The sequence below is a fragment of the Sapajus apella genome, unplaced genomic scaffold, assembly GCF_009761245.1.
Source record: "Sapajus apella isolate SASKATOON/1434 unplaced genomic scaffold, GSC_monkey_1.0 scaffold34, whole genome shotgun sequence".
Classification (NCBI taxonomy): domain Eukaryota; kingdom Metazoa; phylum Chordata; class Mammalia; order Primates; family Cebidae; genus Sapajus; species Sapajus apella.
In genome coordinates, this window is record NW_022436974.1 from 1,973,811 (window position 1) to 1,990,300 (window position 16,490).

The 16,490-nt window shown below is 36.1% G+C and overlaps 1 protein-coding gene across 1 annotated transcript in view; it reads right to left on the minus strand.

Annotated features, from left to right (window-relative positions):
* The window catches only part of CNTN5 (contactin 5), a 1,397,849-nt gene that overhangs the window by 133,225 nt on the left and 1,248,134 nt on the right, over positions 1–16,490 (minus strand). The window contains exon 16 of the mRNA XM_032295928.1: positions 8,102–8,222. Coding sequence (XP_032151819.1) covers positions 8,102–8,222 — 121 coding nt within the window. The remainder of the gene's footprint in view (positions 1–8,101; positions 8,223–16,490) is intronic.

Here is a 16,490-nt window from a genome sequence, read left to right on the forward strand (position 1 = left end):
CTTTGTGCAGTGCCTGACACATAGGAAGAACCTGATAAATGTTAGCTGTATTTGTTATTTAGTAATGGAGCTGATGATCAGAGAGAAACGTGCTGCTCATAGGTGGATAATAGCACATCTCACGTGATGTTGTAAAAAGATGTGAAAGTTGTTCATGTTTAGCTAGATCATAGCACGATGCTTCCCACATATTATGTGCTCTATAAACGTTTGACGAGTAAGTAGTAAATGAATGAATGAAGGGATAACAAGGTTAAAGTTAAATAATTTGCAAAAGTTTCACAACCACTCAGAGCATGTGGGGATGTGACCCAGTCTCTTAAGATTCTGCACTACCTTTTACACTTAATTGTTTGCTCTTCTTCATCTACCATAATTTGGTTATTACACCCATCATTCCACTGAACTTGTTCTTGTGAAGGTCATCATTTACTTCCAAGTTGCTTAATTCACTGGCGTTTATTGGTTCGTATTTTACTTAGTTTTGACACCGTTGTCCATTTTCTCCATCCTGTAATTGTCTTGTCTCTTTGTCCCTATGATTTACTTGGGTTTTTGCCTAGTAGTGCTTGATCGCTGACAACAACTTTACATTTCCTTTGCAAATTCCTCCTTCTCGTCAACATTAACGTTTCTCAGCGTTCCATTCCAGCATTTTCCCCTTCCTATTCTTCACAGGCTGTTTGTTTTGTATTTTGGTTTTTTGAGACAAAGCCTCACTTTGTCGCCCAGGGTGGAGTGCAGTGACACAATCTTGGCTCGCTGCAACCTCCCCCTCCTGATTTCAAACGATTGTACTGCCTCAGCCTACTGAGTAGCTGGGACTACACGTGTGTACCATCATGCCCAGATAATTTTTGTATTTTTAGTAAAGATGGGGTTTATTGTAAAGAGGTACAGGGTATCTCTTTAATTCCCACCTGACTTTAAAATGTAAATAGTATTCAAATCTACATATCAAAGCCAGTGTTTCTCTCCTAAGTTCCACAGCTACACAACTATTTGCCTACTGGATACTTCCCTCTGGAGAACCCTAAATGTTATTCCCTTACCACCAATCCACTTCTCTCCACATCTTCCTGATTACATAAATGTGATTATGAATAACTATGATTGCATGATCATTCTCTACTGGGGGAACACAAACACAAAATTTATTGTCTAAACCAAAACAATTTTAAGGGTAAAAGGGCCTCATAGATGGTAGGCCCCTTTGGCATCAGTAACTACTTTGGCACTCTAAGTATAACTTGGAGCTGTCTTAGTTTACTAGAGTATACGGTGTCCCTCTGATGGGCCACTCAATTAAGCATTACAATTGGCATTCTTCTTTGCCTTCTCTTTTCCATAACCAGTGGGTCATCAAGTTCTGTAGATGTGTCTCCTTCCTGTCTTTTGAATATATACACATCCCTTCCTATCTCCATTATCATTGCCTTTTATAAGACCCTTCTTATTTCTTGTCAAGATTGCTGTTAGTGTCCCATCTGCTTTAGTAACAAGCCACTGGTCTCAGTGTCCTCTAAAGCACTCTACAATTTCCTGAATATACTTTTTAAATATATGTCTTATCGTGTCCCTTTTCTGCTGTGATCCTTTGAGGGGTATGCGTCACTTGCAGTGTAAGAGTTAAAGTCCTTCCCAAAGCATCAGAAAGCATTTTTTCCAGTGCTGTGCCACCACGTCTCCCTCTTGCACTCTAGAACTCTCCTGGCGTGTAGTAAGCACTCACTAAACAGTGAATGAAATCAGATTTTAAAACATAAGCCCACACACCAAGAATTTATCTCCACAAACTTACACAAATGTGAATTGACAGTATTTTTATATTAGGATAGATGTATGAAAACATAGTTAAGTCTGTAGGACGAAATATAGTGAAATACAGTCTCATCTTACAATTATGACTCCAGCTACGTATTAGATAACACTCAGTTGATTAGAACTTTTCTCAAATTTGAATCAGAGTATTTGTTTCAAAGTGGCCAAATACTCCCATCAAGAAATCTGAGAATGTCTCAATCAGTCGACGGAAATATCAGTCCCTAAAAGAGAGCCTGGCTTTTGGCAGATAGTCAGTATTTGGTGAGGGAATAAAATACGAGAGATTTAGTTTCTGTTGGTTAGTTGTCTCTGTTCAATGACAATTCATCATTTTATGTTTGTAGACACATGTACATGTATGCAAACTGCTCTAATCATTTTGGCCAGTCAGATCACTTCAGGTAACTATTATTTCAATGAGCCAAAGTATAACTGGTACAGAAAATCTGAACACCTGACTGAGCAAAAAATGTTGCTTTTTTTTTGTCAGTTGTTAAAGAGTTTTACAGATTAGCAAGCAACCATATGAAGAGTATAAGAGAAAAGAAACTAAACTGATTTTCAGTGTCTAAAGGAAATTTTATAAGTGTCAATCACACTAGTTAATATAGAGAAAGTCTAAGGAAAGTAAGTCATTGGTGTAACTATTTAAATAATCCCATCCAATAATAGCAGTAATAGTGATCTAGAATTTCTACAACAGTGCAGGATATTCCATTAAGAGGTAGCATGAATAAAAGTAGCTTTTAAGAGGAAGGACATTTTATAGCTGCATTTTACAGTTTTCGAAAATATTGAAAAAATAATTTTGTTAGCTGAATAAATTTTATTCTCTAAAATATTATTTGCAAAGGTATTTACTATTAATATCAATTTGGATAAAAAAATTAGGCTGAAAACATTTGTCATTATCTTTTTGTTTCCAAATACCAGCATCTTAGCAAACCAAACTTTATAACTACTGTCTTTTTCACTAGAGACTCTTTTGAGTCCAAATCATTAGTCTACCATGTGAAGGCTTATGCAATCTCCAAGCACAATAAGCTCTTAGATATTAGATCAATGGTGAGAAAGAAAAACTATGCAAACTCTATGCTCCAAAGGTGTTTGTGTGGAATATTTGTGCATTTTAAAGCTTGGAAACATTCAGAAATGGCCATATGTTAAAAATAGACATTTACATCAATTTAGAATCTGCAGTGAGAGATGTGAAGATAGGGCCTATTAATGCTGCTTTAACTCTCAAACTAACAGTATATTAGAAATATGCTCAAGGTTTTCACTGAGCTTTATTTTCCCATTGCATTTAGGAAAGTGATAGTACTTGAATTTTTTCCAAGGGCATAGGCAGAAGACTCTCAAACTTTTCTCTCTTGCTATTGAGAATCACTACAAATTAGTGCTTGGACAGAATTTGGAGATACTTAATCAAAGGCTCCCAAATTAGTTTCTATCCAGGTAAAAACTCTTGTCTTCAGGTTACTTTCAACTTGTTGAAACAAACAAACCAATAATACTTTACAACTAGCTAAAAGGTAAGTTAGCTTTGATGTTGGCTGGAATTAAATGACATAGTTCGGTAGCATTATCCATCTTATGATGATAGAGGCTTTGGTTGAAATTAAAATAGAAATTATAAATTAGTGGTTACTTCAACACAATGAACAAAATCTTTTGAAACATGACTCATGGGGTAAAATAATGAAATTTTTTTTTGTGTGTAAAAAGCTAATAAACCACTGATGTAGGCTCTGATATTCTAATTTTATAGATGAAAAAACTTTACACTACTTTGTTGAGATTTGCCCCCTCTGTTTGCCAATGTGCTTTTATTTCTGTAGATGAATACATAATTAATTAGGTAGGGAGGGCTAGCTTCCTGGGTGTGTGAGCTGTGCAATTCAAGATCTGCAAACTTTCAAGTTCAGGGCCCTGTGCTTAGATTAATGCCTTTCCATCACTGTTTTGAAATTATTAATAATTTTGAACAAGGGATCCTGTGTTTTCACTTGGCACTGGTCTTCACAGCTTACATATCCAGCCCCATAATTCTGCTTATGTTTTATACTAGTCTCACTATTTCCTCTATGAGACAGAGAATGTGCCCAGGGGAACTTCCGTGGTAAGTCCCACCCTAATTCCAACGGTGCCTCACATTGGAGGACTAGTAGATGTAGAGCCAGCTGAGGGTTGAGACCTCAGCTTCCTCATCTCTGTACTCTGAGTGCTGACTTCAGTGCCTGACACAGAGCAGGTGCTGAATGAATAGGTGGGTGAACAAATGAATAGCAAAGTATAAGCAAATACCTATAGACTTATTTTATTGGCAAAACAGTCAAAATTTTAATGATTTCAGTTTTGTAGGGAGAAGTGGCTGAGTTGGGAGAGAGTAAAGTTAGATATTCAAGGAAAAAATAATTATTGGAAATAATAAAATGAACTGAATTGCCTGGACAGATAAAAAAAAGTTCAATTGAAAGGCAGGTTGAAATCTGTGTGTTAGGCATAAGAAGTGATAGGATCAGGTTCAAGGTGGATGGTTAAAAGCAGTTAGATGTCTCCCAACAAGTGACACCCTGAGCTGAATTTATTCATTGCAATTTCAGTTATTAATAAATACACTTTGGATTCATCTTGTAAGTTGTAATTCAGGAAGTGAAAATTGTTGTGCAAGGTTGAGGAAAGGCTGTGTATTCAGAAGGAGTCAAGAGATTATTGATTATTCTTTGACTATCCCCAGAGTTTCCTGACCTACTGTTTTGCATTAAGAAGCAGAGTAATACCAATAGAGAAGTTGCATGAGAAAGTGAATTTTTATTACTTCTTCTGCCTCTGGGCAGCATAGAAAGATCATGCTGTCACTCTTAGTTACCCTAGCTTAGCTAAACACATATTATTCTTTAAACAGTTTTTAACCCTTATAATTACTTAGGAAAACATATTTCTAACATTAATTTCTGTAAAATAAAATAACAAAAAAACTAGTATTTCTCCAGAGTCTTTATTTTATGTTTGATCACTTCTGATATTGTTTGGGAATATCACTTCCTTGTAATTTGTATATACTCCTCAGTGAGATTATCTCTTACATATCTACCTTCTTTTCCTTAATAGCATGATGGAGTTCTTCTCATCTTTAAAAAGGTTCCCTAGAGCAGTATTTAATCTTGCTTTCCCTATTGTTATAGCATACTTAAGTGACTAAAATTGTGCACAGATGTCCAGGTGTGGCTTTAATTTCCTTTTATATTTCAGCAAAATAATTTTTTCTAACATATTCATTACTTCTATGATGGTTTTCCAGATTATACATGGTGCTGTGATAATGCTGGCTCAATGAATATTAAATTTGGGAGAGCAAGTGCCTTTATGCTTTAGGTAATTATTTATGGAAAATGCAATCTTTGGAGAAAGGTGATCATGGTGGAATAGAGGTGAATAGTAGCACTGACATTCATAAGTAAAATGAGGCCAAAGTGCAATCAAGCATTTGAGGAAAAGACCCCTTAAAGTAGAGTGAATGGGGAGAGTATCAGAAAGCATTGCTACTCAGAAACACCAGATTCTAAACAGGCATTGATGAGGCCATGTGGCTACACACTTGCTTTTCAATTTAGTGTGCTTGTGGGGCAAGGTTGAAGAATTGCAGGATTTGGTAAAATGCACAAAAGAATTTCATAGACTATCACTCATGAGATAAAAGACAATAAAAAAGTTGCTTCCATCCATCAAAGAGAACGTAGATTTTTTTCCCTCAAATTTCCACTGAAATAGAATCATAAGAACATAATCCTTGCCACCCAAGCACATTCCTTGTGATGAAGACATTAAGCAAAGTGAACTGCTCAGCCAATCTACTTTTAGTATTCTACTAAAAGATGAATGGGGACATTGTTTTTACTATTCCCATCTTTCTGGGATGCACATTTGAATAATTATGCTTTAAGTGTTCTGCTGCCAGAATGGTAGCCATCATGAGAACGGCACAATCTAGAATGCTCAGCTTTGGTCCCGAGGCATATACTATTAGAATACCATGAGTTTACAGACCGACAAATGGAGGAGTTTGAGAAAGGAGACTGGCAGAGTACAACTATTTTGAATTTTATTTCACAAGCCAACATTAAAAACAGCAATATTCAAACATCAAAGCTTGTTCAATTTACCAGGAGCTGTAAACTTACAAAAAAAAAAGAAAAAAATTAAAGAGAACCAGAACTCTTAGTTCAGTATTTAAATCTGTCTAAGACTCACTAGGCAGAAGAGGCAAGATATTTTTACTAATTTTAGAAGAGTAATGCAAATATATAATAGAAAAGTGGTGACTTGATCAAACTCACTTCAAGTGAAAGCTTGAGCTGAATGTTACATGAATATTCAGGCAATAGCAACCTGTTTGAAATTGCTATTGGGTATAATCCCAAAATTTATGCAGTTTTTCATCTCCTAGGCATAAAGCCAAAGGGTAAAAGAGCAGAACATGAAAGCTGAACCTGAATTATATTCTAAACCCTGTTGAGTTTAATTTTACTTACAAAGCAGAATGTTAGTTTGCCACTTAAATTTGCCCCCTACAGTCCTGTAAAAATACCTTGTTTCTTATCAGTCTCCAAATTGTGATATTCATTTGGAAAGCTCCAATTTTAGAAGCCTCATTCTAAATTACTAGGCAAGTGCACACAATAAATATACATAATCTAAAACAGATCATAGCAAGAGGAGAAAGCAATTTTCTATGAATTTGAGTGTAGGGTTTGCATTTCCGTGAGCCTTGTAACTTCAGAAGGCACAAAGAGAAATTTTTAGCTAAATGGAATAGAATGTATTGAAAGGATGAAAACTTTAAAAAGTTGGTGTTTTATAATAAGGTAACACAGATATACATTCTAGATATAAATTTGAAAAAAAGATCAAGTAGCCTTCTGAAGAGAAACACACAAAAATGAACAAACTGCTGATCACCCAGATGTCACACTTCTTTAAAAATAACATTTTCCTTGAACCAATGATGGATGCACTACCAAAATCCATATGGATTTGGTGATATATATAACTAAAACATGGTGATATATATAACTAAGAGATGATGAAGCTCACCTATGCCTTATGTTTACTGTTCAAGACTTTTATAAGAATGAATTTTGAATATGTAAAGAGTCCAGCTGAATAAAAGATCAGTTAATGTAAAATATAATTTCTTGCTATAGATGAGAATGTTTTTACCTGTACAGACCGTACAAGGAGTCTAAGCATGCAATACTCATACTTCTCAAAATATAATTGTAGAAGATGAAAAAGGAAGAGGCACTTGGTGGGATTCTGGTAATGTTCTAGTTTTTGCTTTGAATGGTAGTTATATGGTGTGTTCACTTTGTCATTATTCATTGAGTTATACATCTGTATGCCTAAGATTGGTGAAAATGTAGAAATATTGTACTTCAAAAAAAAGCTAAAAGAAAAGGAAAGAAGGAAGGAGAAACGGAAAGGAGGGAAGAAAGAAGGAAGAAGAAGAGGAAGAAAGAAGGAAGAAGGAAGGAAAGGAAAGGAAGAGAGAAGAAAGGGAGGGAAGAAGGAAAAGAGAAGGAAGGAAAAAAAGGAAAGAAGGGAGGAAGAAAATGCATGCCATGAGCTCTATTTTCCATATCGTGGAATGCTGTGCTAAAGGAAATGGGTACTCTAACCATTTTTTTAAGAAGATGTAGCTTCCTAGGGTTGCAGAATTTGGTGTCCTGGTTCATAATTGGAAACCACTTAACTGTCATTTTTGCACAGAGAAGTTGTGTGTTGACATTTTCAGACTTAAAAAAAAAATCATTGTCACTTAACAATTGCAAATGTCACCATCTTACACATGCAGTTTTTCTGTTTTTGGAAGCCCCACTTAGAAGTAGTGAAAGGGGGAAAAATGCCTGGGGGTGTCACTAGCTTTGCATTTGAAAAACACATATACACACAAATTTTATCTCTGTAGTCCAAGTGTTTTAGTGGCTCAACTTGTTTAGATTGTCTGCTTGGCAATAGTTTAAACACTTAGTGACCACTTATTACTAAAAGTGTTCTGTACTCTGAAGTCAGTTCTGTGGTTTTCTTCTGTTACTAAGGAGCATTTTTTCCATGTAATTTTTTCAAAGGCAAAAGGTTAAGCAAAAATAACATATATTGTAAAATTGAAAGTAAAATGCACAGTACTGATGGGCTCAAAGTCCATGCATTTAAATTCCTTTGTATGATAATTTATGGTGATCATGTCTTCAGACTGCACTATTAGCATACTCACCCCTAACAAGAAGTTCTGCCTCATCTGACACACTGTCTGCTGTGGTCTGTACCCTGCAGCCATATCTCCCAGCATGCATCAGAAGGATGTTCCTGATCATTAAATCTGCAGAGGATGCTTGCTGAAAGAGGGATGAAGTGCCAGTTTAAAATGTTGCAAATCTGCCTAGTTCAAGGTGGTTTAAGGGGGAACTTTGCATATTCAGTATAAGGGCCCATTTTTGGCCTTACAGTTTATCTAACAACAATTCAGAAATCATAATAAAGGGATTGAACATTTAATATTGCATATAATGATTTAGCAGCTACGATATTTAAGAAATATTTAAATATGCACAAACTCATATCTTTAAAAGTATAGGAGAAATAATCAGTGAGCAAAACTGTTGCTTTGCTATTCAGAGACAGGTGTATTTCATGGCACGAAAATCGTATTGAAAGGAACAGCAACTTGTGGGAAATGAATTATGAAAAGATAGCAATCAAAATGTTATCTCATGTGACTTTATTGATGGTTCTTTTCCTAAGAACACTGTAGGCAACAGGATGAGACAGTGCTCAGCTGAAAGATTGCTGGTCCCAAAGCCATGTGTCCCTACTTAACAAAGATGTATTCCTCCCGTAACCACTACCATCAGGGAGCAGGGTCAGCCTGAATAGTTGTTAATCAGTGTAGTTACAAAACACAAAGGAAGCTCCAAATACCAGATTCTTGTTGGGGGCAAGATGATTAGAACATAGTTGAAGAAAAACTGCAGTTAGGGATATCGGTGAGTACCAGGGAGGATATTTTTAGATATTTTAGTTCCTGGGATAGGTGATGTTCTTACATTTTCAAATGACTGCTACAAACCTTCCATTAATGAATGTTGTCTTTAATTTACTCTATCAGGAAAGATAGATTTCTTTTATTGTGATCATGTAAGGACCTGGTTGATATTTACAATAACTCAGGAGGTTTTTATTTTTTTGGGTAGTGACATAGCAAAACTCCAATATTCCCTTCAGTTTCCATTTTGTGATCAAACAACGATTGGAATAAGATCAGATGCATGCTGCTTGAAATGGCATCATCAAAGAACGCAAAATTTTTCTCTAACAATAATTGAGCACATGAAATAATAGGTAATGAAAGTTACAGAGAGGCATCACAGATTACAGACCTTTAAAAAGTGATGTGTTTGTTCTTAGTAGGCAGTATCATAGTTATTTAAGACTTTCGTTGTCTTTATTTTGAGATAGACCAATGGGTTTCATGAAAATCATAAAAACAAGACTAATATCCAGATACCTTTTGAATTATCTTTTTTTCTTAGCATTCATTGTGATCTTTTTGCCCAAATTGTATATATTTATTTCAATGAATTACTATACTATATACTATGTTTTAGGTCATTTATTTCTGGTGTGTAATTTCTGTTTTGTTTTGCTTTTTGCCTTCCTGTTAGTCTTATGATCTAAACTTCTGAGGGTAATGAAGTTTTCTCTTATGAAATAATTGTTAAGACATGGCCTGGTTTAGTCATTTACAAGGAAATGCTTCAAAGCGAGAATGCATTAACATGTCATAAGAATTATTTCAAGGAATGTGATATTTGTCTAGTCAATGTCCTACACTGCTAATATCTTTTGGGTAAATTGTTACTTTTAAATCCTAACTGAATTTATTTTCTCATTTTTACTAGACTAAGTGCTTGCTTCTCTGAAATCAGAAAAAGCAACTTTAAAACCTTTGATTTTTTAATCGGGAAATAAAGCAAACTCTAAACCATGAATAAACCATAATTTAGCTTCAAATCAACATAATTTAATACTGTATGAATGAGCTTCTTTATATTTGCCACTAGGGGTGAGATGAGTCCACCTGAGCATCTTTCTCTCTGGACTTCTTAGGTTTTTTAATGGGGTACTCAATTCAATTTCGGGAATCATTGTGTACCCCATTGGCCCAGAACAGGTCCTATGTCTAAAAGTAAATCTAAAGTGAGGCCCCAGAAAATCAGGGAGGATTTGTTTTTTTCCCTAGAAATAGCACTATCTAAAATACAGTGCCTTTCATTGTTGATATTATTTCTTGTATTTTTTTTTTTACTTGCTTGCTTGTTTTTCTTAATACCACAAACCATACTGGTGGCAGTTTTAACACCAGAAAAGTACTGATTACAGGTGATTTTTCAGGCTCACATTTTAAAAAAATTATTTCATAAAATCACATTCCTGTCATTAATAACTGATAGTCTCATTTTCCAGACTTTTGTCTCCCCACATAATTTATTTCTTTATGTCCTGGAAAAAATGCCTCAAACCTTTTCCTTTCCATGGAATTACAGTGAAAAATAAGTTTAGTGGGATGAAGAAGAGATTTCATTGAAATCCCATAAAGGTCCAAGGAATTCAGGAGAGTGAGGTATAGATTATCTTTTGTATGTTGTCTTTTACTTGGTTCCTGCAATTAATAGTGTGCAGTGCTCTATAAACTGGCCAAAGCCCCGTCACCGTCTATCAGAAAGAAAAAGCCTACAGCCTGTGGCGTATCTATCACTATCAAGACCATCTGAGGAGTTAAAATCATCTCATTTTAGGCCCAATTCTTCTCTTTTAGATTGTATCTGTGTCATATTTTTAACAGCCTAAACAGGAAAGATTCAAAGTTAAAATGAATGGATTGTGAACACTAAACCTAAATTACCCTTTCAGTAGATTTACTGATCTTTCAAGAGAAGTAATGAGGGGAATTCACGTGGGAGCCCATTATACTAAATCTCAGCCCACAGTATGCAGTTCCTGAGAGAGAACTTCTACAATTTAGTGCACTTTTAATGAAATGGTTACTTAAAGCAGATGCTTGCTTTCTTAAACTTAAACCTCATTTTCACTTTTTGTCTCTTAGGAATGACTCTCTTTTTTCTTGCTTTCTTTGACACTTGCTTTATTTATTTATTTTTTTTTCTGCTGTCGTTGACTTTTTGAACAAATCAGGCTACTTGTTGCTTCAAATGAGTTTTGCTGTAACTCGTGCTTAACACAATGCTCCAAACCTTGCATAGTACCTGCCAAATAGTGGGAGCTTAATAAATATTTGTTGAATGAATAAATAAATAAAGGGTTTTTTAGAAACAGGATGTATGTTCACTCTCTGTGAGAACAGTAGCTTGGCTATGTCATTTACATATCTTGGTCACATAGTGTCATTAGAGCAACTGCTAGATTACTGTGACATTTATTAATGACTGACATAAAACAGGAAAACGCTGTCTTTCCACCCAAGTCCCATTCTTTTTTAGCTCTCACTTTGACTAAGTGTCCTGCTCATCCAACCTCAGACTGCCAATTATATTCCTAGACAATGAAAGCTCATTTAGCATTATTGTTCAGAGTGTCTGCGGCTCTTGCTGCCTTTAGGATACAGTTCAACCTTCTTATTTTGACATAGAGAGCTCTTTAGAACATGATTCTACCTCCTGCAACTTAATTCTGCTGTTCTACAACACCAGCCTCACATTTACCCACACATAGGCATACCTCCCATAGCCTGTTTGCATAGCTTTTCTGTTCTGCTGCAGATCCTCCTTCTTTTTTCTTTTCCTGGAAGTATTCTTGCCATCTCCTTGGTAAGGTTTTTCTGGACTCTCTCTCCCTAGGCTTTGTTAGCTTTGCCTCTGTTTAGGATCCAGTGTCACTTTGCTCATGTCTCTGAACTGGTACTGGCCATTCATGGATGTCTTCCCCAAGGTCCGCTATGGGCATCCCCAGAGCCGAGTTAGCACTAGTGCAGCCAACGATCACTAAGCAAGCTAATGAACGCATGGAGGCTTGCTTCTTTTCTTGTGTGTGGCTGACAATACTCCTGGCCCTCCTGCCCCTTTTCATCTCTAGTCAGATAGAAAGGAAAACAGGAAAAGACTACGGAGAAAGACAGTGGAAAAAGACACCTAAAGAGTATATATAGGTTCTAGAATGACAGAATCCCGTGAATCCCTCTCTACCACTTATTAGATATTCACCCTGGTTAAATTACTCTGTTGCTCAGAGCTTCTCGCAGAGTTTCAATGTGATAACGTGGGTAAAGCCCATAGCAGTGTGTCTGGCATACAGTAAATGTCTGATAAAATTTATCTGTTGAAGGGCACTATAATTGCACTCTTAGCCAAGAGGAATAGTTCTTTAATTGGTATTCACTCCCTTACCAAACTGGATATCAATATTTTCCATAGCTAGAGTAAACTTTTTGATAAGTACTTAGCTTTATTTTAGATATAAATATTCTCATGTCCCTTCTCGCTTGTAGTATACTAGAAAAGCATTAAACTCAGAAGAACTGAATTCCAGCCTTGGTCGAGCAACTTGCTGGCCCTGCTGGTTAAGTCGTCTTATTGGGATAATAACACCTTCACTGTCTCTCTCATAATGTATTGAGGGGAATCAAAGGAAGCCAAGTACATACATGAACTATTAGGAAGTGCTTCAAAAGTATAAATACTCTTAAAGCATTTTTTTTTCCAAAGGTTATAGCATATTGCTGCAAGCACAGTAAGCAGCTAAGAATGTATCGGGAAGAAACCAGCTGATCAACGAGGTAATTTAATGTGGTGTTCTTGTAAATAGTGAAGTCGTGCTGAATGATCTAGTCAGGAGGCTGCTGGGTATGGCAATTTCTGTTCCTTCATTTAGGGTTTATTTAACTTTCTGAAGGGGCTCATCACAAGGCATCTCTAGCATGCCTAGCCCCCAACAACACTATCCATCAACCATACTTCTTGGTAAGGCAAAGCAATATGGCCTATCAAATCTATGAGATGTAGCTTTCTAAATCTTATCTAACATAAAAAACTGGGTATCAGCCACGAGACACAGATTTTTAGATAAGTTTAATGTTGTTGACATAAAACCTTAGAGAGTTAAAAGATTTTTTTTGCCAGGCACGGTGGCTCATGCCTGTAATCCCAGCACTTTGGGAGGCCAAGGCGGGTGAATCACGAGGTCAAGAGATTGAGACCATCCTGGTCAACATGGTGAAACCCCATCTCTACTAAAAATACAAAAATTAGCTGGGCGTGGTGGCACGCGCCAGTACTACCAGCTACTCGGTGGGCTGATGCAGGAGAACTGCTTGAACCCGGGAGGTGGAGGCTGCAGTGAGCCGAGATTGCACCACTGCACTCCAGCCTGGTGCCTGGCTACTAAGTAAGACTTTGTCTCAAAAAAAAAAACAAACAGATTTTCCTAGTAACAGTATTTATTTTTCCAAGAGGATAATTTGTTTAAAGTACCCTCCTATGATAAGGACATAAAATACATAGACATTCTTTTTCTATTTGTTTTTTCTTTACCAGTCATAGAATAGGGTTTAAATATAATACAAGTTTTAATATTGTTTTTAGAAAATAGCTGATATTTAACTTGCATAGTTAAATAATTGAACATGTTATCAGAAGTAAAATTATTAATCACTACTAGTGAAGGAAATAGTCAAAATACTATTTGACAAAACATTTATATCTATTATGGTGATGTACTGAACGTAACCAACAACACATTGAAGACTCGAAATGGATAAATAGGACCGTTAACATCAAAAGACTGGGATCTTGAAATTTAATTTTCAATCCATGTTCTAATAATTTAAGTAGTGAGGAAAATGTAGAAACAGTTCTCCTTGGTGACATAAAGAGGAGAAACAATTACCTTTTCCCTGGCGGCAAGGTAAATGGCAAGTTCTTTATCTGAGATTAACACGAGTCATGCAAAAGGGCTGGTAGCATTTCTGTATTAATCTAGGGCTTCTAAAGTAAAGAGAGGGCTGAGATAGATAAGATCACATAATTTATCAATCTCATGCTTTCCTGGGCTGACTTGTAGCTCCTCCATTCAGTCTGTTGGCAAAAGTTCCTGTTCCCTGACTATGAGACTATTTGACTCATCTCCCTTTATTGTTTATTCAGTATATTACTAATTACAAAAGGCATTCATTTCTGCTGTGCTAAGATTTGTAGACACAGGCATAGAATCTGCACTCAGGGGGTTTCCTGTCTAATCCAGCTTCGATGGAGGAAACATTGGCAGAGAGTGTGGATCAGCTTTCCTCATACTTGCATCTGAGCTTTGAAGAGACGTGGGGAGAGATGGATCTATGATTTCATAGCACAATACTCAGGCTGAGTCCAGAGAAAAAGATTTTCTCTTTTTGTGTGCCTTATATAGTTTTAGCAATCACTGTATGAGCACTGACTCCTAAATTTAGATGTTTAAAATAGTTCCTTTGTGATCACTTCTTTGTCCTTCATGCTCATCTATTTGGTACGCCATAGCTAAATTAATCCTTTAAAAGTGATTTTATTTACTATCTCAAAAATTGTCACTGGTTCCCTATTGCCTACAAGATGATCCACCTTCTTAATCTTGCATATGAAGCTTGACTCAACCTAATCATATCTCTCACTATGGTGGAAATACAGTCTTTGAACCTTCCTTCAAGTAGTTCCACAGTGATCCACCAAAATCTACAAATTATATCTCACATGTTAAAACCTTGTCCAAGCCTTATCTAAGGTTTCAAGTCTTATCTAAGGCCTTGTTAAAGTAGTATCCAAAGGTTTCACAGACTACCAGGACTGGCTACATAATTTGTGGGGCCCTGTGCATAAGAAAATACACGTTTCTGTGTTTAAAAAGATTTAGACTTCAAAATGGTAACAGTCAAGCACTACACCAAGCATGAGACCCTTCTCAATATGGAGCCCAGTGGGTTACGTGCCCATGAGGTTGGTCCTGCTGACCCCTCCAATTCACACTGATATTACCTGTCGTCTTCTGAAACATTAGCACATTTTAGGAAACATTGCTCTCTGAGACAAATATCGAGGAGCTGGCATGTATCTCTTTGCAAATTGTAAAACACTTATCCTTTCCCACTTTAATGTTTATACCTTCTCTTTTATTGACTTGAAGTCTTTTTCTCAGTGTATGCTGGTATATAAATAAATAGAATACATCTTCTTAAGGCTGTGTTAGAAACTACAGTGATATATGTTACATTTTATACTCAGTGTTTGGTGTAAACCTATCCAGACGTTAGTATATTTATGTGTTATTCTCTCCAAACATTCTGTCTACTTTTTTCTTGCACCTCCAATGGAAACACAAAGCTCACTGATGCGTATCATTAGATTCAACCTGTTCACTTTATGCTGGTTTGTTAATGACAGGAAAGAGGACACTATCTCAGTTGAAAGAATCTAGGTTGGCACGCTCCTCTAAACTTCAAGTCCTGGAGCTAGAAGGGACCTTGTGGGGACTCTCAACCTCACTTTTAAATTGGCATTTTTGTAAGTGCAATGGAAAACCAGTTTAAGGGAATTCTAGGCAGGCATAGTATTTAAACTCACATCATTAAAGTTACAAGAAATTCCTCTCTAGTGTTTGTATGATGGATCAACTTTCTCTCAGAATCTCCTAAGTAATGACATCTTCTAAGCTGAATAACACCTGGTCCCTAGGTTGGCTCAATGAGGCAATGCTGGTAGGTAAGAAGATTTTAGCAGCCATGAGAGACAATACACATTTTTGCTTGCAGTGAATCATCCCATTGTCTAGTAATAGAATAATTTCACTATCTTTCAGTAAGTCTATGCTCCATAAAATACCTCACACTGAAGTTACACAAAGCTGACATAACTAATCAGAAAAATTTTGTTTATTTATGCATCAGCTTGTGCTTTATAAATAGCTAGTAATGATATGACCACCAGGAAAGGTCTAGAATTATAACATTCTACAGTAGCTATACATTTTATATTATGGATGCTTACAGCACATGCACAGTTATGTAATTATTTAACAAGAACTTGGTAGAATATCATTTTGTCTAGACAGAAAATCATAAATATGTGACACCTTTGAAACTATGCCTTTTTTCATCGTAGCAAGCATGGCTGGGCTGTGACCCACCCAATAGATTCTTCTTAACATAGTGAGTGGTATAAAAGAAAAGATAAATTGTGGTTTTAAGAAACTCACAACACAGTGTTAGAGGTAACAACCAGCTGTAATGTGATGTGTTTTGTTAAAATAGGTAATAGTACAAAAGACATTGCAGAAAAAAACGGAAAAAAAGAATTTAATGTGGAAAGATAAATAAATTATGTAGCCTAACCAATTTCTATAGTAGTTGAGGAAACTGGAGGCTGAAGAGTCTAGGTAACTTGTACATTGGCAAGTTAAGTGTGGAGGCAGGAGAAAAGCTTTGGACATCTGATGTTTGATCAGGTATTCTTTCCATTCTGCTGTGTCCTCGAGGGAACCACTCCTCATTCTGCTTGAACCTGAAGGTAATTTCATTCACTAGTACTAGTTAAATCAAATTTGGCAAGTATACTAATACAAAATGGCCT